At 43.2% G+C, this 24,234-nt stretch overlaps 1 protein-coding gene across 3 annotated transcripts in view; it reads right to left on the reverse strand.

Moving 5' to 3' along the window:
- MCTP2 (multiple C2 and transmembrane domain containing 2) overlaps nt 1–24,234 on the reverse strand; it is a 351,794-nt gene that overhangs the window by 106,208 nt on the left and 221,352 nt on the right. For all 3 annotated transcript variants that reach the window (XM_063925724.1, XM_063925723.1, XM_063925725.1), the window contains 2 exons: nt 20,958–21,060; nt 11,989–12,091 (listed from right to left, as the gene is read on the reverse strand). In XM_063925724.1, coding sequence (XP_063781794.1) covers nt 11,989–12,091; nt 20,958–21,060 — 206 coding nt within the window. The remainder of the gene's footprint in view (nt 1–11,988; nt 12,092–20,957; nt 21,061–24,234) is intronic.

A 24,234-nucleotide genomic window follows, 5' to 3' on the forward strand; every position in this document is an offset into this window, starting at 1 on the left:
TTGGGTGTTGCCCCACGCCGCCACCCAAGGGGGAATATAACCCTGTGGCAACCCACGGTCTCCACCGGGTCCGAAGCATGGTGAGCGCAGCGAGCCAGTGAGGGGACACGCTGCACTCACCGCTGGTATCCTGGCTGTCGGGATACAGACAGCTGGGATATAATACTGAATCCTCACAGACACAGCAAGAGACAAGATAATGAAAGCTATACCCTCTATACAGCATATTATAGAACACACCCTTACACAAGTTTCTCCTAAGTAATACATATATTCTTCAGTGGGCATATAAAAAATTAGGTAATACTGTATGTTGAGAAAACACTTTTTCCAATAAACTAAAATAAAAGTGTAATATAATGCACATTATTTCTCTAATAAATAGACTTTTAAACTAGATGTACCCATGATCATGATTTCCATGAACCAATTACAAAATAAAACGACATTAAGATTAAGATATATATGTAATATAGTCACAAAAATATCAATATTAAAAACAAAAAGGAATCAAACCCTGCAATACAAGCCTATACTTATTAAACAGTTATTAAAATTGCTCATGTATGCTACAAAAGAATCCAACAGCTGCTTTCAAAAAATAAATTAAGCATCCAATTTCTTTCTATGACAGGGAAAATAATAAACTAGTAATTAAAAAAATTAAATAAAACGAACATTTATCTACGTTCGTGCCCAGCTACTCTGCCTTTGTGACTCTGCCTTGCCAAGAAATTAATGAGCTTACTCTGACACTCAAGGGGTTAATAACCCACAAATACCACTTTCAAATGAAGAGGACATACTTCCTAGGTGTGGGCAAGCTGCCCCTTCAGGCATATTAATAAACGTGTTCTAATGTCAGTGTTGATGAAGAACATTGTATCACTTCCAGCCAAATGTTCTTAACGGACACATTCCCTTTATACAGGTGTAGTTAAAGAACCATCCACAAGTCCATAAAGATAGCTGAAAGACTGGGCAGCTCTTTGAAACGAGCGTGCACAGTCTGCTAGAGGATCCCACAGAACATTTGGCACAGAGTGGTGCTGTACAAGAGCATCTGCTCAAGCCTCTCACTTCCAATAACATCACGGATATGGGAACCCAGGGACGTGTTAACTCATCAGAAACTACACAAAAGTACAGGGAGCAGGAGCCATTCCTTTGTAAACATCGGCATGTTCACTGAAACAGCCACAGCATTACCTACAGTCGTCAGGAAAGGCAGTACCAAGCAGAGAGAAAAGGTGTTTCAGCGAAGACGGTTTTTTGTATCTTTAAGTATTATGTGCTATAAAGTGTGTAACTTATTACAGCTTGTCTTGTGTGTTTGTACTTTACTATACAGCACAAATGGTTTAGTAACATTTAAGATGCAATAAAGCTTCAATGACTTGTTCACATTGGTAATATTAAAACTACGGGGGAAAAAAATAAATCACCAAATCTCCCAAAGGCCAATTTTTTTTTTTTTTTAACAAACTCCTCTCTAAAAACAGTCTAGGACATATGTTAAGGGGCCACTTTATCTGAAATACAAATGGACTCAAAATGAAGATATCTTGTGTTACGTTGCCATCTTTTTTTGTTGTTGGCCATCAACACCTGTAACTCTTGCATGAACCTCCTGGTCCAAGTTCTGCGAGTCAATAGATCCCCCTTCAATGACACATCACAGTCATAGAGTGTTGCCCTTTGTATGTCTTAATATTGACGAGACCCTCCCTGTATGGTCTGCCAAATAGGCAATACTATAAAGATGAAAAGTAGATGCTCACTTTAAAGGGGATATTATGGCAGACACACAGGAGAATTAGGGCATATACCGAGGGGCAAACACAGGATTTAGTAAGGGGGACTTCCACGTGTAGTGTGTGCATATAACATGTGTGTGTATATATATATATATATATATATATATATATATATATATATATATATATATATATACACATACATACACATACATACATTATATATATATATATATATATATATATATATATATATATATATATATAAAGTTGCCCGGTGCCTTCCGATGTAAATTTAAAGTAGATTGCAAGAAACGTGACATTAAATGTGTCTACGTTTTGGTTTTATTAAAAAAACTATCTTCAGGAATCCAAACAATAAAAAGGTTTTACGTTAAATGTGAATGTATGTGATAATATGTAATTTAGCATTTAAAATTACGTTTCTTGTATGACTGAGTGCCGCTGCAATCTACTATATATATATATATATATATATATATATATATATATGTATATATATGTATATATATATTTTTACTGAGTATATATACTTACATAGAGCACACACATTAATTTATACACACATACATACATACATACAAACACATATACATACACACACAAACTTCATATACAGTGCATACAGTACTGTATATTTTATACATACCAGGGGCTAGGACTAGGAGGCGGGAGCAGATGGACGGCAGTGTGTGTGAGGACGGAGGGAGCTGCTGTGGTTAAGCATGTACAGCCAGCAGCTCCGCCCCGGACACTCATGGTTCTCTGCTCAATGCTGCTGCAGCAGCTACAGTAAGCGGTCGCGATCACGATCGCGCCTTTTACTGAGACGGAGACACTGCTGTCTCAGTCTCAAAAATAAAAAAATGTCTCATCAGGGGGGGGGTTTCCAGGAATTCGGAAACCCGCCCTGCGTGCGCCACTGATATACCCCATTATACCCCATGCATGAGGATAAATGTCTCGGACCATTTGCAAGAAGAAGCCCTTCAACCACCACCTGAGTTGAGCAGCGAGTCTGGGACCTTACCAGTAAGATCTTTCTAAGCTGGTCTGCAGCTGTGCAAGTTCAATCTCACTGGGCCTGCCAGATGCAATTAGTTACTTCTGCACCTTATACACATAGGTCATCTTCCTGATTGATTGCGGAAAATAAATGTATTCCATGTTAATAAATCTGTGACACAGAGACCATGAAATGATATGTTTCGATGTATAACCTGCTATTGCTATTCTGCAGGATCCACAGGATAACAATGGGATATGATGGAGCGACAGCAGATTTGCACCAATCGGTCAAAGCTTTTCCGGCCTCCCAGCATGCAACGGACCCGTCCATATATCCCCGCCTACTTGCTCAGGCAAATCAGTTTTTTGTTTGGTGCGGCAGGAGCCGGACCATGGTCAGAGGGCTGCTGGTTCTTAGCAGCCCTTAGCTTTCTTATTTTATTTTTATAGTCTTACTATTTTTTGGAGTGATCTTTCTAGACAGCGTCTTATACGTACCTTAGAAAGAGTCGCTCCAACTCTCCGCCAAGTCGCAACAACACTTACCCACGAGTACAGTGCTGTTTCGGTGGGCGTCTGTGTCGGATATACTAGCAGGTCCAGCAGACATTACCAGGCTGTGGCCGGACTACGGGGAGAAGGTAAGGCATCGATTCGGCTTAGAAGGGGAATACGGACACAGCCGCACTGTTTGGGAAAGAGACCACCAAACAGTCGCTGATGCGGCTGCCACCTCGGCTGCACCAGCGCTAGGCCTTAGGTATCAGAGGCTCCAGGATTAGTATGAGGCCACGATCCCTAGGGTTGATGTCAGCAGTGGGTAGTCAGACGCTCTCCTGGTCGCCCCTCCCCCCCGGTTCATGACCAGTTTCCCCTGAGTCTCCCGCCATGAACTGTTTCCCGCTTCCATCTCAGACGCTGTATACGTAGGGGACCCAGTTGCAGCATAGGTGGCTGTATGACTGGTGCGTCCGTGTTCACTGAGCTACACTAGTAGCGTCTGGATCCACTCAGCATTCGCTAATGTATTGATCGGTCCTGGAAGCGAGGTGAGTCTCCCTGTATCCCACTCTACTGAGTACGGGTTATACAGCACTAAGTCTCTATCTACCTTTTGAGTACGAATAGTTAGATAAGTGCCTATTGCATATGAGTTTGTATACATTTACTGTTGTTTCTTTCGCATTTGCGTCTGAATACGTTAGATCTGTTTAAAAGTAGTAATATGTTCTCCTACATACAGTACTTAAAACGTAGTTGTAGTTGATGATGTGCTCATATTGCTTAATATACTAATGTATAACATGTGACTGACTACTAGTGTGATTGCTGACTTAACTATATTTCTGTCAGTCTGTTTATTCCGATCCTCAATGCCGGTGCATGGGTAGGGTCGGATTGTATATCACTTTAAGAAATTTAAAGTGATTACAGTCACAAATTGTTTAGTACACTGTGGAAGTGTTGATTATTTATCATGTCTAAGAGCGGCAAAGGTGAGGAAGGTACACTCACAGCAACACCAACACTCATATCATGTTTGTCTTGCAAAAATGTGCTATCCTCTCAGGATCTGGTTCAGGATGGTTTGAGTGCAAATTGTTTTAGCTTTCATCAGGGGTTAATGAAAAATACAAGGCAGATTCAGGTACAGATGGATCCACCTTGGGCTATGTTTGCACAGACTTTATCCAGTATACAGTAGCTGAATGGATAATTCCTCCAACTCCTGTACCAGGGATTACAGGGATTACACTATTTACCCTTACATGCAGCTCCCCACCTATGGTGTATCACTTCCAGCAGCTTCTCAAAAGAAACAAACTGATAAACCCGTGGTAAGTAAATCTTCACCCTCACAGGCTACACATGATTCAGATGAGGATTCAGCGGAAGATGAAAGCTCAATTAATTCTACTTCGGCATACGAAGAGGAGGAGGAAGGTCTCAGCTCAGTGGATATAGCTGAGTTAATTAAAGCAACGAAAGCCATTCTATCCTTAGAGGATTCAGCAGAGCCTGTGTTAAAAACCAAGGCACCTGTGTTTAAACATCTCCAAACAGTTAAGACTGAGTTTCTAGGGTCAGATCAGCTGACGGAAATTATGGAAGAGGCTTGGGCTACGCCCAATAAGAAGTTTAGAATTCCTAAGAAATGGAATTCCAATTATCCTCTTCCAGCTGGGGATTGTTTTAAAAGGGAGGTGGCTCCTTAAGTAGATACAAATGTAATTCGATTAGTGCTAAAATCTGCATTACCTTTGCCTTCAACATCATTAAATTATGTCACGGATAGGAAAGCGGATGGTTCTGAGGCAGTCATAAGGCCAGCCATGGCTTCAGGTTGGATGGCAAAGGCAGTGGCTGCCTGGGATGATGCATTGGAGAGGGATTTTTCTATAGCTACTAGAGAGCAAAAATCCCATATAGCTCATATAAATCAGGCTGCAATGCTCCTGGAAGAAGCAGCATTGGATATGGGTACTATTGCCTCCAGGGCATCAACTTCAACAATAGCTACTCGCAGAGCAGTTTGGCAACATACGTGGAAAGCTGATTCAAAATCTAAGAAGGATTTGGAATTTTACCTTTATCTGGAGATATTCTTTTTGGTAAAGAATTGACAGATTTTCTGGAGTCAGAAGCAGACTCCAAGAAGGTCAAGTTTCCTTCCACATACAATTTCAATCCTAAAGTTCTGGCTTTTCGGCCCTTTTGGTCTCAAGGAAAAGCTAAAGGAAAAAGTGATGGCAAGCAGGCCCAATACAAGTCTGGTAAGACTAAAAAGTCTACAGTGCCTTGGTCTAAAAAGCATTGGGCTTCCAGAGGACCAGTTGGAAAGACAGATAATAAACCATCAGCCTGATGGTGCAGGCCTCCACCTGGGGGACCGACTTCTTCAGTTTTACAGATATGGCAGCAGTCTACAACAAATGCCTGGGTGCAGGAAGCAGTATCTCTAGGGTAAGCTTTTGCTATCAAGAAGCACCCTCCTCGAAGGTTTTTTTGTACCAGCCTGTCTCATGTAGAGACGAAGACCAGGGCTTTGTTAGAGGCAGTTCAGAAATTGCTTCTCTCAGGAGTAGTCATTCCAGTTCCTCCTGCACAATGGGGACAGGGTTTTTACTCCAACTTGTTTTTAGTTCAGAAGCCAAATGGGTCTTTTCGGCCCATTCTCAATCTCAAAGTACTGAAAAAATACATTTGGGTACCTCGGTTTCACATGGAGACATTACGTTCCATCATTTTGGCCATGGAACCACGGGATTATATGGTATCCCTGGATATACAGGATGCTTACTGTACCTACATGTTCCTATAGCACTGTCCCATCAGTGCTATATCAGGTTCGCTATCCTCCAATAGCATTTTCTTTTCCAGGCCCTACCTTTTGGGTTAGCCACAGCTCCCAGAGTATTTACCAAGATTATGGTGGTAATGGCAGCTTATCTCCGTCAGCAGGGGATAAGAATTTTTCCATACCTCGACAACCTTTTAATCCTGGCACAGATGCAGTATTTGCTCTTATGTCATCTGCAACAAACAATAACGTATCTGCAGAACCACAGGTGGCTCATAAACTGGGCAAAATCGTCTCTGGTTATGTCACAACGGATGACTCACTTGGGGGCTGTACTGGATTCAAGTCTTCAGAGAGTAAGTTTACCTCTAAACAAGATATCCAAGGTCCAGTCAAGGATTCAGGACTTGTTACACAGTTAAAAGGTATCCATTCACGCAGCATTGCGCGTGATGGGTTTGATAGTGTCAACATTCGACATGGTGGAGTATGCACAATTCCACTCGAGGCCTCTGCAGCGTCTGAATCTTGCCAAATGGAATGGGTTGCATTAGATGATAAAAACACAGACCATGTCTCTTAAGATAGAAGTAAGAAGGTCATTAGCCTGATGACTACAGACATCCCATCTGGACAAGAGGAGACCCCTTTGGATATCAGATTAGGAAATTCTGACGACAGACGCCAGTCTCCAGGGCTGGGGAGCAGTGTCAGGAAGGTTGAGTTTTCAGGGGCAATGGACCAGGGAAGAAAGTTGCCTGCCAAAAAACATAGTGGAACTTCAGGCCATATACATGGCACTGATTCAGGCAAAGGACATTCTTCGGGGAAAACCAGTCCAAATCCACGCGGACAATGCGAAAGCAGTAGCGTACCTCAACCATCAGGAAGGAACATGTAGCCGAAAAGCGATGAAAGAGGTAAGTTACATACTAAAGTGGGCAGAACTTCATCATCCAGCCTGGTCCGCAGTGTTCGTTCCGGGAGCCCTAAACTGGGAAGCGGACTTTCTCAGTCGACACGCCATTCAGGCAAGCGAATGGTCTCTACACCCGGAGGTCTTCCAGACTCTAGTAGACAAGTGGGGATTGCCAGAGATAGATCTCATGGCGTCCCATCTGAACAACAAAGTTCTCGCATACGGGTCAAGAACAAAGGATCCCAGAGCGATCTTTGTGGATGCCCTGTCGGTGAGATGGGACTTTCATCTGGCTTATGTGTTTCCTCCAATCACCCTATTACCCAGGGTGGTGAGAAAGATAAAGCAAGGGAAAGGTGTCGTGATACTAATAGCTCCAGCTTGGCCCAGAAGACATTGGTACACAGATCTGCAGAGGATGTCGATGGATGTTCCACTTCTGCTCCCTCAACGTCCAGATCTACTGATGCAGGGTCCTTGTTATCACAGACATCTGGATCGACTGTCTTTGACGGCGTGGCTCTTGAAACCTCTATCCTGAAGTCAAGAGGATTCTCACAACAGGTAATTCAAACTATGCTCAGAGCAAGGAAACCTTCCTCAGCTCGCATTTATCACCGAAAATGGCAAATCTATATTCATTGGTGCAATGAACGGAAAATGGACCCTAAGGCTTTCAGAGTTTCCAGGGTCTTAGCATTCCTTCAGGCAGGAATGGATAAAGGTTTGAAGGTGGCTTTCTTGAAAGTGCAAGTGTCGGCATTGACTGTATGGTTCCAAAAGAAAATTGCCAATTTACAGGATGTGCATACTTTTTTTCCAGGGAATGCTGCACATTCAACCTCCTTTTGTTCCTCCTACAGTGCCTTGGGATTTAAGTCTAGTCCTGAAAGCCTTTCAAGTTGACCCGTTTGAACCACTTAATAAAGTGGATATTAAATAGTTGACAGCTAAAGTTCTCTTTCTACTGGCTATGGTGTCAGCTAGAAGAGTATCAGATTTAGGGGCATTTCTGATTTTTTATCCAGATAAAGCAGTTCTCATAACTAGATCTGGTTATCTTCCGAAGGTGGTGTCTAAATTCCACATTAATTAAGAAAATAGGATTTGAATACCTACCGGTAAATCCTTTTCTCTTAGTCCGTAGCGGATGCTTGGGACTCTGTAAGGACCATGGGGTATAGACAGGATCCGCAGGAGACATGGGCACACTATAAGACTTTGAATGGGTGTGAACTGGCTCCTCCCTCTATGCCCCTCCTTCAGACTCCAGTTAGAGAACTGTGCCCAGGGAGATGGACATTTCAAGGAAATAATTTATTGTTTAAACACGGTGAGTGTCATACCAGCTCACACCTCGAACATACCGCAGAACGTGGCATTCAATAGAACACCAGCCAACGGCATGAAAAATACACAGCCACATGCTGAGAGAATATGTAACACAACCTGTGTGTCAACACAACCAATAATAAGATACCGCATGCCATGGCATGAACAACGTCAGCAACAGCCTGACAGAAAAGAAACACCACAAGAGTGTAACCATAACCAATAACTGCAGACACAGTACGCACTGGGACGGGCGCCCAGCATCCTCTACGGACTAAGAGAAAAGGATTTACCGGTAGGTATTAAAATCCTATTTTCTCATACGTCCTAGAGGATGCTGGGGACTTTGTAAGGACCATGGGGTTTATACCAAAGCTCCAGACCGGGCGGACAACTCTGCAGCACCGATTGAGCAAACATGAGGTCCCCATTAGCCAGGGTATCAAACTTGTAGAGCTTAGCAAAAGTATTTGAACCCGACCAAGTAGCCGCTCTGCAAAGTTGAACCGCCGAGACTCCTCGGGCATCCGCCCAAGAAGAGCCCATCTTCCTAGTAGAATGGGTCTCCACCGACTTCGGTAACGGCAATCCAGCCGTAGAACGAGCACGCCGAATCGTATCACAGATCCATCGTGTAACAGACTGCATAGACGCAGGTGCCCAAATTATGCTGGGAGCATACCGGACAAACAGAGCCTCTGTTTCCCCAATCTGAGCCAAATTGGCGACATAAATATTCAAAGCCCTGACTACATCGAGAGACTTTGAATCAGCCAATGCTTAAGTAACCACAGGCATCAAAATAGGCTGGATTCTGCGAAACACAGAAACCACTTTTGGCAGAACTATTATCCGAGTTCTCAATTCCGCTCTATCCACATGGAAGATCAAACAGGCTCTTGTGAGACAAAGCCGCTACTTCCGACACCCGCCTTGCGGACGCCAAGGCCAATAGCATGACCACTTTCCAAGAGAGAAATTTTAACACAACCTTTCATAAAGGTTCCAATCAGTGTGACACAAGAAACCGCAACACCACGTCAAGGTCCCACGGTGCCAATGGGGGCACAAATGGAGGTTGGATGTGCAGTACTCCTTTCACAAAAGTCTGAACTTCTGGAAAGGTGGGCAATTCTTTTTTGAAAGAAAATTCATAAGGCCAAAACTGCACTGAAATGGAGCCTAACTTTAGGCCTGCATCCACACCTGCTTGCAAAGAATGGAGAAGAACGACCCAGCTGAAAGTCTTCCGTAGGAGCCTTCTTGGATTCACACCAAGACACATTTTCTCCAAATACGGTGGTAATGCTTTGCTGTTACTTCTTTTCTAGCCTGAAGGAGTGTGGGAATGACTTCACTCTGAATACCCTTTCGGGCTAGGATATGGCGTTCAATCGCCACGCCGTCAAACGCAGCCGCGGTAAGTCTTGATACACGCCCGGATCTTGCTGGAACAGTTCCTCACGTAGAGGAAGAGGCCAGGGATCTTCTATGAGTAAATCTTGAAGATCTGGATACCAAGCCCTCCTTGGCTAGACCGGAACAATGAGGATCGTCTGAACCTTTGTTCTTCTTACGTTTATCACCTTCAGAAAGAGAGTGAAAGCGGAGGGGGCACATAGACCGACTGAAAACACCCAAGGTGTCACGAGGGTGTCCACTGCTATAGTTTGAGTGTCCCTTGACCTGGAACAATATCCCTGAGGTCTCTCGTTGAGGTAAGACACCAACATGTCCAATTGAGGCACTCCTCAAAGACTTGTCACTTCTGTGAAAACTTCTCGATGACGACTGTATTTCTCCCGGATGGAGATCGCGTCTGCAGAGGAAATCTATTTCTCCGTCGTCTACAACCGGAACGAAGACTGCTAATATAGCGTTTACCTGTTTTTCCGCCCAGTGGAAAACTTTTGTGGCTTCTGCCATTGCCGCTTTGCTCCTTGTTCCGCCCTAGCGGCTTACTTACGCCACTGCTGTCATGTCGTCCGACAGAATTAACATGGGCAGATCACGGAGAATATGTTCGTTGAAAATAGCTCTTAATTCAAGAAAGCGAAATAAATCTCAGCTATTGCTTGGTCCACAGACTGTGAGGCTATAGAGGTGACAGATCTTCTGAAGTCAAAGAAAGATGCGCATCAATGAATTCCAAAAGTTCGCTGCCGTATGGGTGATCTAGTCATATCCCTATGCCAGGGGTTAAGTGGACACGTCTTTTAGATGTTGTAACTTCTCTGTAGACCCTGCAAGTTTGATAAGGTGACCCTGTTTGGAAGTCCTAGGGGTCCCCTATTGATCTTAGGCCCTGATAGCTTGACAAGTAGATCCTGCTTGAGGGCAGAACAAAGGAAGTAGTATCCATAAACATAAATGTTGTCCAACAATAATTGTTTATTCCTTAGAGAAATAGCTAAGAGCAGGGAATGCACCTTACCCTGATGAAAACCCCCACAACAGAAGTTCTTAAGGTCTCTGTCGTAAGTCTTGGAGTTCTGAACGTTATTCATTTTTATTTTATATCTGAAATTATTTAGCAAATTATAACCTGTATGTCATTCTTATTAAGTATTTTGATATTTAAGCTTTGGACACATTTTTCAGGTTAAATACATTTAATCAAGCATATTATCTGTGATTCTTATTGAACTTGCGAGCAGGTGAGACCCAATGCTACGTACCTATGGGGATGCAGTAATCCTACCTATGTGTAATTAATTGTGAAATATTAATATTTGTGCAGAGAATGTAAGGACTCCATTATTTTCCTTTGTAGTGACAGGAAAAAAAAATTGTATTTTTCAGTCAGTGACCGAAGTGTGCACTGCCACAACCCAGCTATCCTAGATTGCGGTATATGAGGACAGGCTGCAATTGTGACATAACCTAAGAACATTAACTGTGCTTCTGTGTGCACATTTGATTTTCTTTCTTTCACACAAATCTAGGAAGTGCCTCTACAGCAGGGGTGGGCAATAAACCGCTGGAGAGTTGCTTATTGCCCACCACTGCTCTACAGTGTACTTGGGACAGTACATGGCACCTGTTGCGCAAAATTAGATCAGCAACACTAGGAATACACATTTCTGATTTTCCAAGAAAACCCCCCCCAAAAAACTAATGATACCTCTGGACTAATCAGATTGATGAAGACAATGCTCCTATAACGGAATGCCGTGCACAAAGCTGTAAGATAATAAGGTGTATTGAGGCTTATTAGGAAGGTGAGGGATCACCTAACAGTCAGATGGCCCGATCTGCTGTGCATTTGTTTCCCTTAAAACCACACAGTGCTTTTATTATAGAGTTCATTGACTAAAAATAGGTTTAAAAATTGGATGTCTAGGAGAAACTAGTAATATCAAACAATTGTTCAAAATTATAAAATATTACAAAACTGAATGGATTCTATTGTAAGACACAGACAAAGTCAATGAAAACATTAAACTAGAACTAAAAAATGATAAATTACCAACCAATCAGCTTCTGTCAATTTTCAAGCAAAGCATGTCGAATGACAGAACCTGACCAGTTGGTACTTCATATCTCTCCACTTTAACTCTCTCTAAGTTTAGATAAATCTGCCCTTTATCTCCCTCTCCAACATTTGATAAATTTTTCCTGTTGTATCATATCAAAGAGCATTTACTTACAGATAGCAAAGGAATCACAACTTTCCCAAGAAAATCAGGCGGCTTATCTCCATCTTCATCAAACACCGTTACCTCTAGTGCGTCATGAAGATCTTTAATTGGACTGAAATAAAAATGCAAAAAGTTTTTTTTCTTCACAATTAACAATCTAAGCAGAAGATTTATCAACAAGTGATATTCTTGTTATCACTGCTTACGAATGATAAAAGGTGCTCCAGCCAATCAGTTCTTAATGGTCATTTTTCAAATACATGACCGTTAGGAGGTGATTGGCTGGAGCACCATTTATCATTCGTAACAAGTGATAACAGGAATATCCCTTGTAGATAAGTACGCTTCTTAATCTTGATAGTTTTCATTTCCGTTTTTTTATGTAACTCTGTAAAACAGCCTAAAGTATAAAAAGAACAAAAAGAGTAAAATAATAGCTTGAAAGAGAAATGGGGAGGAAAGCACGACTGAGGCCATCCACTATACACTTATAACAAAAATGTTAAAACAATAGCTAGATGCATTTGCTGAAAACGATAGTATGGACCAGAAGTTATGCAATTCATGTAAACACAGAACTATCTTCACATGAATATTCAAGTCACAAGAGTCTTACGCAGGTGAATTAATATAACAAAGACACAGTTAAGAGCTTCATGAACCCAGCTACCCATGATATGATATAACCAAGAGATATTTGCAGCTACATACAACAAACAGTATGACGCATTCTATTACAAAGGCAAATAATAAGATTTTAAACCTACCGGTAAATCTTTTTCTCGTAGTCCGTAGAGGATGCTGGGGACAACGTAAGGACCATGGGGATAGACGGGCTCTGCAGGAGACATGGGCACTTTAAGACTTTAGGTCTGGGTGTGCACTGGCTCCTCCCTCTATGCCCCTCCTCTAGACCTCAGTTAGAGAAACTGTGCCCAGAGGAGATGGACAGTACGAGGAAAGGATTTTTGTTAATCCAAGGGCAAGATTCATACCAGCCACACCAATCACACCGTATAACTTGTGTATCAAGTAAACAGTTAACAGTATGAAAAAATAACGTAGCATCAGTCCAACCTGATGGAACTATAACATAACCCTTATGTAAGCAAAACTATATACAAGTCTCGCAGAAGTAGTCCGCACTTGGGACGGGCACCCAGCATCCTCTACGGACTACGAGAAAAAGATTTACCGGTAGGTTTAAAATCTTATTTTCTCTAACGTCCTAGAGGATGCTGGGGACTCCGTAAGGACCATGGGGATTATACCAAAGCTCCCAAACGGGCGGGAGAGTGCGGATGACTCTGCAGCACCGATTGAGCAACAGGAGGTCCTCCTCAGCCAGGGTATCAAACTTATAGAACTGTGCAAAGGTGTTTGACCCCGACCAAGTAGCAGCTCGGCACAGCTGTAGTGCCGAGACCCCTCAGGCAGCCGCCCAAGACGAGCCCACCTTCCTAGTGGAATGGGCCTTAACCGATTTCAGTAACGGCAATCCTGCCGTAGAATGCGCCTGCTGAATCGTTTTACAGATCCCGCGAGCAATAGTCTGCTTTGAAGCAGGGCCGCCAACCTTGTTGGCTGCATACAGGACAAACAGTGCTTCTGTTTTTCTGATCCTAGCCGTTCTGGCCACGTACATTTTCAAAGCCCTGACCACATCCAGGGACTCGGAATCCTCCAAGTCACGTGTAGCCACAGGCACGACAATAGGTTGGTTCATATGAAAGGTTGAGACCACCTTAGGTAGGAATTGAGGACGGGTCCGCAATTCCGCTCTATCCATATGGAAAACCAGATAGGGGCTTTTATGTGATAAAGCCACCAATTCCAAAACTCGCCTAGCCGAAGCCAAGGCTAACAACATGACCACCTTCCAAGTGAGATATTTCAACTCCACTGTGTTAAGTGGTTCAAACCAATGTGACTTAAGGAAACTTAACACCACGTTAAGGTCCCAAGGCGCCACCGGAGGTACAAAAGGAGGCTGAATATGCAGTACTCCCTTCACAAAAGTCTGTACTTCAGGTAAAGAGGCTAATTCATTTTGAAAGAAAATGGATAAGGCCGAAATCTGAACTTTAATGGAGCCTAATTTTAGGCCCAAATTCACTCCAGTTTGTAGGAAGTGAAGAAAACGGCCTAGATGGAATACTTCCGTAGGAGCATTCCTGGCCTCACACCAAGAAACATATTTACGCCATATTCGGTGATAATGTTTAGATGTCACGTCCTTCTTAGCCTTTATCAGCGTAGGAATGACCTCATCCGGAATTCCTTTTTCCGCTAGGATCCGGCGTTCAACCGCCATGCCGTCACACGCAGCCGCGGTAAGTCTTGGAACAGACATGGCCCCTGTTGTAACAGGTCCTGTCGTAGAGGAAGAGGCCACGGATCTTCTGTGAGCATTTCCAGCAGATCCGGATACCAGGTCCTTCTTGGCCAATCTGGAACAATGAGAATTGTTCTCACTCCTCTTTTTCTTATTATTCTCAATACCTTGGGTAAGAGAGGAAGAGGAGGAAACACATAAACCGACTGAAACACCCACGGTGTCACCAGGGCGTCTACTGCTACCGCCTGAGGATCTTTTGATCTGTCGCAATACCTCTGTAGCTTTTTGTTGAGACGGGATGCCATCATGTCTATCTGGGGCAGTCCCCACTGACTTGCAATCTGTGCGAAGACTTCCCGATGAAGTCCCCACTCCCCTGGATGCAGGTCGTGTCTGCTGAGGAAGTCTGCTTCCCAGTTGTCCACTCCTGGAATGAACACAGCTGACAGTGCGCTTACATGATTTTCCGCCCAGCGAAGAATCTTGGTGGCTTCCGCCATTGCCGCCCTGCTCCTTGTGCCGCCTTGGCGGTTTACATGAGCCACTGCGGTGATGTTGTCTGACTGGATCAGAACTGGTTGGTCGCGAAGTAAGTTCTCCGCCTGACGTAGGGCGTTGTATATGGCCCTCAGTTCCAGGATGTTGATGTGAAGACAAGTCTCTTGACTTGTCCAGAGTCCTTGGAAGTTTCTTCCCCTTGTGACTGCTCTCCACCCTCTGAGGCTCGCGTCCGTGGTCTCCAGGAACCAATTCTGAATACCGAACCTGCGTCCTTCCAAAAGGTGAGCACTCTGCAGCCACCACAGGAGAGATACCCTGGCCCTGGGGGACAGAGTGATCCGCTGATGAATTTGTAGAAGTGATCCGGACCACTTGTCCAATAGGTCCCATTAGAAAGTCCTTGCATGGAACCTGCCAAAGGGAATGGACTCGTATGTTGCCACCATTTTTCCCAGGACTTGAGTGTAATGATGCACAGACACTTGATTTGGCTTCAATAGGTTCTTGACTAGAATCATGAGTTCCTGAGCCTTTTCTATCGGGAGAAAAACCTTTTTCTGGTCTGTGTCCAGAACCATGCCCAAGAAGCTCAGACGAGTTGTAGAAACCAGCTGCGACTTCGGGATATTGAGAATCCAGCCGTGTTGCTGTAACACCTTCACTGAAAGTGACACACTGTTCAGTAACTTCTCTCGTGATCTCGCTTTTATGAGGAGATCGTCCAAGTACGGGTAATTGTGACACCCTGCTTGCGCAGGAGCACCATCATTTCCGCCATTACCTTTGTGAAAATCCTCGGAGCCGTGGAAAGCCCAAACGGCAACGTCTGAAATTGGTAATGACAATCCTGTACCGCAAATCTCAGGTACGCCTGATGAGGTGGATATATGGGAACATGAAGGTATGCATCCTTTATGTCCAGGGATACCATAAAATCCCCCCCTTCCAGGCTGGCGATGACCGCTCTGAGCGATTCCATTTTGAACTTGAACCGTTTTAAGTATAGGTTCAGGGATTTTAATTTCAATATGGGTCTGACCGAACCGTCCGGTTTCGGAACTACAAACAGGGTGGAGTAGTATCTCTTCCCTCTCTGAAGTAGGGGAACTTCGACCACCACTTGTTGAAGACACAATTTGTGAATAGCATTTAACACTATCTCCCTTTCCAGGGGAGAAGTCGGTAGAGCCGATTTGAAAAACCGGCGAGGAGGCACCTCTTCGAATTCCAGCTTGTATCCCTGCGAAACAATTTCTATTGCCCAGGGATCCACCTGTGAGTGAACCCAGATGGGGCTGAAAAGTCGAAGACGTGCCCCCACTGGGGCGGACTCCCCCAGCGGAGCCCCAGCGTCATGCTGTGGATTTTGCAGAGGCCGGGGAGGATTTCTGTTCCTGGGAACTAGCTGTGCAGCTTTTTACCTCTGCCCTTACCTCTGGCAAGAAAGGACGATCCATGCACTCTTTTGCTTTTATTTGAACGAAAGGACTGCATTTGATAATGTGGCGCTTTCTTAGGTTGTGAGGGAACATAAGGCAAAAAATTAGATTTACCTGCCGTAGCTGTGGAGACCAGGTCCAAGAGACCTTCCCCAAACAATTCCTCCCCCTTGTAAGGTAAATGTATATGTCTTTTTGAGTCGGCATCACCTGTCCACTGCTGGGTCCAGAGGACTCGTCTAGCAGAGATTGACATAGCGTTTATTCTGGAACCCAGTAAACTAATGTCTCTTTGAGCATCCCTCATATATAAGACAGCATCCTTTATATGGCCTAGGGTCAATAAAATGGTATCCTTATCTAGGGTTTCAATCTCCGCCAATAAGGAATCTGTCCATGCTGCAACCGCGCTACAAACCCAGGCCGACGCAATTGCCGGTCTGAGTAATGTACCAGAATGTGTGTAAATGGATTTCAAGGTAATCTCCTGCTTGCGGTCTGCAGGATCCTTGAGGGTAGCCGTATCTTGTGATGGCAGCGCTATCTTTTTTGACAAGCGTGTCAACGCTTTGTCAACCTTAGGGGATGATTCCCACCGTACCCTGTCCGTTGGCGGGAAAGGATACGCCATAAGAATCCTTTTGGGAATCTGCAGTTTTTTGTCTGGAGATTCCCACGCTTTTTCACATAATCGTTCAACTCATGTGAGGAGGGAAAAGTTACCTCGGGCTTTTTTCCCTTATACATGTGTACCCTTGTGTCAGGAATATGCACACTTCTTTTATTGCAATAATCATATATCGAATACATTTAGCCACTTTCGGCTGTAACTTTACATCATCGTAGTCGACACTGGAGTCCGAATCCGTGTCGGTATCAGTGTCTGCTATTTGGGATAGTGGGCGCTTCTGAGACCCTGAAGGTCCCGGCGACATAGGGACAGACACGGGTTCACTCCCTGACTGTTCCTTAGCCTCAGCTTTGTCTAATCTTTTGTGCAATAAGTTCACACTAGCACTTAAAACATTCCACATATCCACCCAGTCAGGTGTCGGCACCGCCGACGGAGACCTCACAATTATACGCTCCCCCTCCTCTCTAGGTGAGCCTTCTACCTCAGACATGTCGACACACGCGTACCGACACACCACACACACAGGGAACCTCTTATCTGAAGACAGTTTCCCCACCAGGCCCTTTGGAGAGACAGAGAGAGAGTATGCCAGCACACACCCCAGCGCTGTATGACCCAGGACAAAAACACAATAATATTATGTTTACCCAGATAGCGCTGTTTACATATACAATATGCGCCAATTTTGTGCCCCCCCTCCTCTTTAAAACCCTCTGTCTACCGTGGTATAAGCAGGGGATAGTCCGGGGAGCTTCCTCTCAGCGGTGCTGTGGAGAAAAAATGGTGCTGTTAGTGCTGAGGGAGAAGCCCCGCCCCCTCGGCGGCGGGCTTCTGTCCCGCTGAAAATCTCAAAATTTGGCGGGGGCTCTTATATATGTACAGTGCCCAGCTGTACATATACTTATTTTTGCAAAAAGAGGTCTATATGCTGCCCAGGGCGCCCCCCTGCGCCCTGCACCCTTACAGTGACTGCCGTGTGTGAGGTGTATGGGAGCAATGGCGCACAGCTGCAGTGCTGTGCGTTACCTCAGTGAAGATCATGAAGTCTTCTGCCGCCTCTGAAGTCTTGTTTTCTTCTCATACTCACCCGGCTTCTATCTTCCGGCTCTGCGAGGGGGACGGCGGCGCGGCTCTGGGACGGACGGCGAGGGTGAGACCTGGGTACCAATCCCTCTGGAGCTAATGGTGTCCAGTAGCCTAAGAAGCAGAGCCTTGAAACTCACAGAAGTAGGTCTGCATCTCTCCCCTCAGTCCCTCGATGCAGCAAGTCTGTTGCCAGCAGGCTCCCTGAAAATAAAAAAACCTAACAAATATACTTTCTGTCAGGAAGCTCAGGAGAGCTCCCTGAAGTGCACCCATCGCCTCTGGGCACTGTATCAAACTGAGGTCTAGAGGAGGGGCATAGAGGGAGGAGCCAGTGCACACCCGACCTAAATTCTTTCTTAAAGTGCCCATGTCTCCTGCGGAGCCCGTCTATCCCCATGGTCCTTACGGAGTCCCCAGCATCCTCTAGGACGTTAGAGAAATAAGAATAATTTATTTATTGTCACTACAGCATGAAACATGTACAGCGAAATTACATACAGTTCTCTCATGTCATATAAAAAATATACCATAAATAAAATTAGCAAAGCTGAGAATTCAAGCTAACAATCACAGAAGGGAAGAAGCTATTCCTCAACCTGCTAGTTCGACATCCCAAACACCTGTAACGTCTCCCTGACGGCAAGAGGGAAAAAAACACATTATATGGGCGACTCCCATCTCCAATCATCTTATTTGACTTCGACAGACTACTTGCAGTGAGTACATCCGCCAACTTAGGCAAAGATTGGCCAATGATCCTCTCTGCAGGTTTAATCACTCTGTCCTAGGCAATAAGATCAGAACACTTGGCATTACCATAGCACACCGTGATTGCGTAGGTCAGCAAGCTCTCAATCACGCAGCAGTAAAAATTAACAAGAGTCAATTGCTGCAAACCTGCTGCTCGGAGCTTCCGCAAAAAGAAAAGACGTTGCTGGGCCTTCCCAACCACTGACGTTATATGCAAAGACCATGATAAGTCCTCTGTAAATTTAATCCACAAGAATTTCACATCAGTAACCCTACCCACCTCCTCACCATTCAATATCAACGGCAGAATACTGGTTTTCTTAGATTTCCTGAAATCTATCACAACCTCTCTGGTTTTCTTACCATTTAACAACAGGTTATTTTTTACCCCCCACTCAGCGAGTCTTCTCATTTTCTCTCTATAACTATCCTCATCTCCTCTAGTTATCAAACCCACTAAAGTGGTATCATCCGCAAACTTTATCACAGAGATCGTTTCCGAGTTGGACTCATAGTCGGAGGTATACAAGGAGTATAAAAAAGGGCTTAAAACACAACCCTGAGGAACTCCTACATTTAATACCAATTCCGAAGATAAGTCAGAACCCAATCTGACTGTCTGTGGACGATCAGACAGGAAATTCAACAGCCACTTACATATGGCCATGTCATATCCGATCTCTAAAAGCTTGTTTATGAACACCGTTGGTACTACCGTGTTGAAGGCGGAACTGTAATCCACAAATAACAGCCTAACATAGGAGTCTCTATTTTCTATACTTCTTAGAGCCTTCCCAGCTAAATGTCTGGTATCATGAAGGTATTCAGACTGCTGCCTTTAAGGGAATTTATGAAATGCTTTTACACCCATGCATTTAATTCCAGCTTTTTGACACAGGAGAAATTATTCTCTCTGATAGATGCAAAAGTTGTCAATATAGACCACACACAGCCACTTAAACCCAATTTTGCACAACAAGTCTTGGGTGTCTCAGATCCCACCAGGTGCCAGAAACGGAGAATAAAGGAGGCTGCCAAAATGTTCAGCTGGAATCTGAAAAGACTCCAACTTTATGGCTAATTTACATATGCAAATTGTCACTCTCCATTCAACAAGGCAGAAAAAAAGGTCTTCAAGAACTTCTCTGAATATTTTGTTTAAGTGAAGTTAATGTATTTTGACCCTTACACTGTACATAAAATAAAAGTAATTATATTTACAAATCTGGCAGATTTTCTCTATAAAACAAGTCCCTACATCTCAAAATAACCTCTGGACACCAAAGTAAAATAGATTTCCTCATTCTCTGCGTTTCCAGGAGAAGGCACAGACACACCAGTGACAGGTGTCTCAAATATGCTGAAGTTGCACTGTGCACAGTAGGTGGTTTCTCTGTTGTCACTCTATGCAAATAATCAGATGGTGCTGTAGCATTACCTGCAGCTATTGTACTCATGTACCACAGAGCTGGTGGGTGAACAGCTCTGTCAGTAAGTGGTGACTCCCTGTTGATGTAGCCTTCTGCTAGCATAACTGCTTTCCAACATGATACATAAATAAACATTATCATCAACAATAAAATAAAAATACATGCAATATTTATTTATTTATTACCAGTTATTTATATAGCGCACACATATTCCGCAGCGCTTTATAGAGAATATTTAGCCGTTCACATCAGTCCCTGCCCCAGTGGAGCTTACAATCTATATTCCCTACCACATGTACACACACACACACACATTCATTCATGCTAGGGTTCATTTTTTTTTTATTAGGAGCCAATTAACCTACCAGTATATTTTGGATTGTGGGAGGAAATCGGAGTACCCGGAGAAAACTCATGCAAGTATGGGGAGAATATACAAACTCCACATGACCTCAGTGCTGTGAGGCAGTAATGCTAACCATTACACTATCCATACTGCCCAAGCAAGAGAATTTTTACAAATCTATTCAGGGCAAGACCAGTTTGAACCTCTCCAAAATTAAAATACAGGAGCATGTCACTTCATACAGTATGTGCTTCTATAGCCGTCACTTGACTGTGATGGCGTGTCTGGGCAATGTAGTAATACGGAGATGAAACCACACAAACACACACAAAATACAAAATATAGTGGAAAGTAGCAGTCTAAAACATTTAGAAATTGCATGGTTTCAGATTCAATAGCTACATACGCGTCTAAAGACCTAAAGTAAGGGAGCTGTAGACTGAAAGATACTCACAATGTGAAGACTTTATTCCATTCTGGATTGAGGTTTTTGTAAACAGTGTGAGTCTGCAATCGATCATTCCCTACCTCCAAGACACAGAAAGGGTCGCTTTTACCTGGCAAATAGAAAGGACCATTTGGTTATACAGAACTGTAACATATTACTATTATTATTTATAACATATAGGGAAAGGGTATTAGGGTTGGTTTAGTGGTTAGGGTATTAGGATATATGTAGCACATAGAATGTTGAGCACAATCTACAAAGATTTCACAGAAGGAAAACTACATTTTCAGACGGTATTAGGCTGGGATATCATAGCTAAGGGCAGATCAGTAGCAGACTACTCTCATTTTAGTGGCTGGTGCTCACTGTGGGGGTGCAGCGGGGACATTAAAAACACAGTATGAGTGATACTTTAAGACACTCATTCAGGGCAGGTTGTACTAAACCATGGAGAGAGGTAATGAGGAGAGAAAGTACCAGCCAATCAGCTTCAAACAGTTTACTGGATGTGTTTGGAAAAATGACAGTTAGTAGTTGATTGGTACCAACCAACTTTAGGGGGTCTACATACCTTGGAAAGCCTTGGAAAGAGATAAAGTAGACAGAGATAAAGTACCAACCAACCAGCTCCTGTCATTCTTCAAACACAGCCTGTAACATGGCAGTTAGAAGATGATTGGATGGCACACACACTTTATCTTTCGCCAAGGCTTAGTACATAGACTCCTTTCTCTCCACGGCTTAGTACACCTGCCCTTTAATGTTTTAGGTGGTATCTAAATCACTGGCACCCTAGACTACCATCTAGGTTCTCCTAATGGTAGCACCAGCCCTCCCTACTTTGCTGGCTTCTCAGCTGCTAGTGAACACAGAAGACATGGTTGGAAACTAGCACCATGACCCATGCAGTCAAATAGTATTATTTTACGATTCAAACCTTTATCCCCATGCTGCCTCAGCCTGCCCCTGTGTTAGCCTAATACGTTCTTGCATTAAATACTAATATCCGTTTTCTTATCAAAACCATTTTGCGGAGATTCCATAGCAGACTTTTAATACGCTTTAAAATACATACAAAATTGAGCATGCTTCAAACTTATGTGCTTCCCATAACGCAATTCCCCTAAATACGCATGTACCTTTGTAATACCATAGGACCGGACAACAAGGAAGACTAGAATTCTGCTTCGTGTTTTACACATTTTGTCCCAATTAATCTTAGAAATCAAAACGCAATAAGGCTAAACAATCAAGGCAGTATCATGGTAAAGAAATATTAAAGGCAAAAAAAGAGTCTAATATTAATCTTTTGCCGGGAACGTCGAGCCCTCCACCCCCCCCACCCTTCCACAATGTTATATACACAACATAAACCATATCTCTTATAAAGCAGCTTCTATTCTCATAAAGCGACTGTAACATGTTGGACTTTGTGTACTCAGTATTTTTTCTTTACCATCTATGTTCACTTTTTCCATTACAATCTTAACAAATCTTTGTAACAAATCTTTAAGTGCCATACATTTGCATACACTATAGCAGAACTGTACATGTATCAGGCGAAACACAACATTATCCAGTGAGCGCACGTGAAAGAACCTAGACTGGCTGATAACGTCTGTCAGTTGATGCTTTTTAACCCTAGCGCTGTGAAGACCTCCTCTGAGGCACTGAAGCAGTTAAACAAAGCACAAACACTAGGTCTGGCTACAGATTGTCCTTAAGTGCCACATATTAGCACTGTTATTTCCTCAACGAAACTTACACTGGTAATCCATAAACTTTACCAGCCTTCACGAAAAACACTATCAGCAAAAAAACATTATCTTGACAGAATAACAGCCTTTTAGGTTTATGGCTCCAGCGCACGACGCTTACATTGATTTTTTATTTCTACATATGTTGCACTAGTGGCTTTTTCCCAAATTGCTGAACTGTGGTTAATGATGAAAAAAAATAAATGTAATGGAAACTGATCGCTTGGGCTCGCCGAATCCAGGTTAAAAATCGTTTCACTGTCATTTGTTTTGAAGGCTCAGTTTCAAGATAACGAATGCACTTTATTGATCCCATCAACACACTCACAAATCGCTCCTGTGCCTTGGTTTTTAGAAACCTTTTACAAAATGGGATTTTTCCAAACGTCTTTGCAGCTTAAAAATCTTTGTATTGAACTACAGCACTCCAGATATAAGCACTTCCTTGTATAAAAATGGATTACATGGACCACCCTATAATAGGCATTAAGGTGAATAATTGTTAAAGTGCGAAATAACAGTTGGATAATATTTCAGAGGGGAGAGAACAGTACTAACCTTGTAGCAACCTTTCCCTGAATGTCAGAATCTTCGTAGATTCAAAATGATTTTTTCCAAGTGTCTTATTGCATATCTATGAAACGTTACACTATATCATAAATAATCTGCCCAGTTAGCAGAAAGGTATACAAGTGCAGGTGTTTTTATGCCTTGGTGATATAGCACACAATAATACAAACCATTGAGTCTATGCCAAGTAAACATTTTACATTATGCAATGACTCTACTTATGTTCTCAGCATACAGAGGGCCGGTCTCTTAACAGACCTAAGGCAGCTCCTGGTCTGCAACAGCTGGAACTGCTGAATGTGTGGAAGTGTGCAAAATACCCCTTTATTACTCTAATTTAAAGTGTTTTAATTTTAATGGTTTAGATCAGGGATGGGGAACCTTCGGCCCTCCAGTTGTTGTTGAACAACACATCCCAGCATGCCCTGAAACAGTTGCCAAATAAAAACCAAATCAAAGCTTGAGTGTACATATACTGTAACAACTTCATACCTCTGTCTCTGTGAAGTGTTAAAAGTAAAGTGATTGCTTATGCAATCACTTTACCTATGGATTGGGACCCTGCATTCTCATGGATAATAGTAAAAAAAAACTAAATCAGATGACCACATCCAGTGTTACTAATAATAATAATAATAATAATAATAATAATAATAATAATGATGTAAAAATAATAATAGTAAGTATCCATCGCACAGAACAATGTTGTGAGCAAACAGCGCAATCAAAAAGAAAAAAGTTAATTCAATAAATCAATGAGATGACAACTTAATAATTGTACTGGGTTCCGGAAGGGAAGCCAGAAAGGATCAGAGTTGCTAAAGGTAAGTGGGCAAGCAATGACAAAAGGGTTCAAACGTATAGGTAGACAGTTAAAAGACAGACAGTCATTAGGTCGACACCATATGAACAACGTTCAAAAGGTCGACATGGTCAAAAGGTCAACAAGGCTGACA

The sequence above is a fragment of the Pseudophryne corroboree genome, chromosome 6, assembly GCF_028390025.1.
Source record: "Pseudophryne corroboree isolate aPseCor3 chromosome 6, aPseCor3.hap2, whole genome shotgun sequence".
Classification (NCBI taxonomy): Eukaryota; Metazoa; Chordata; class Amphibia; order Anura; family Myobatrachidae; genus Pseudophryne; species Pseudophryne corroboree.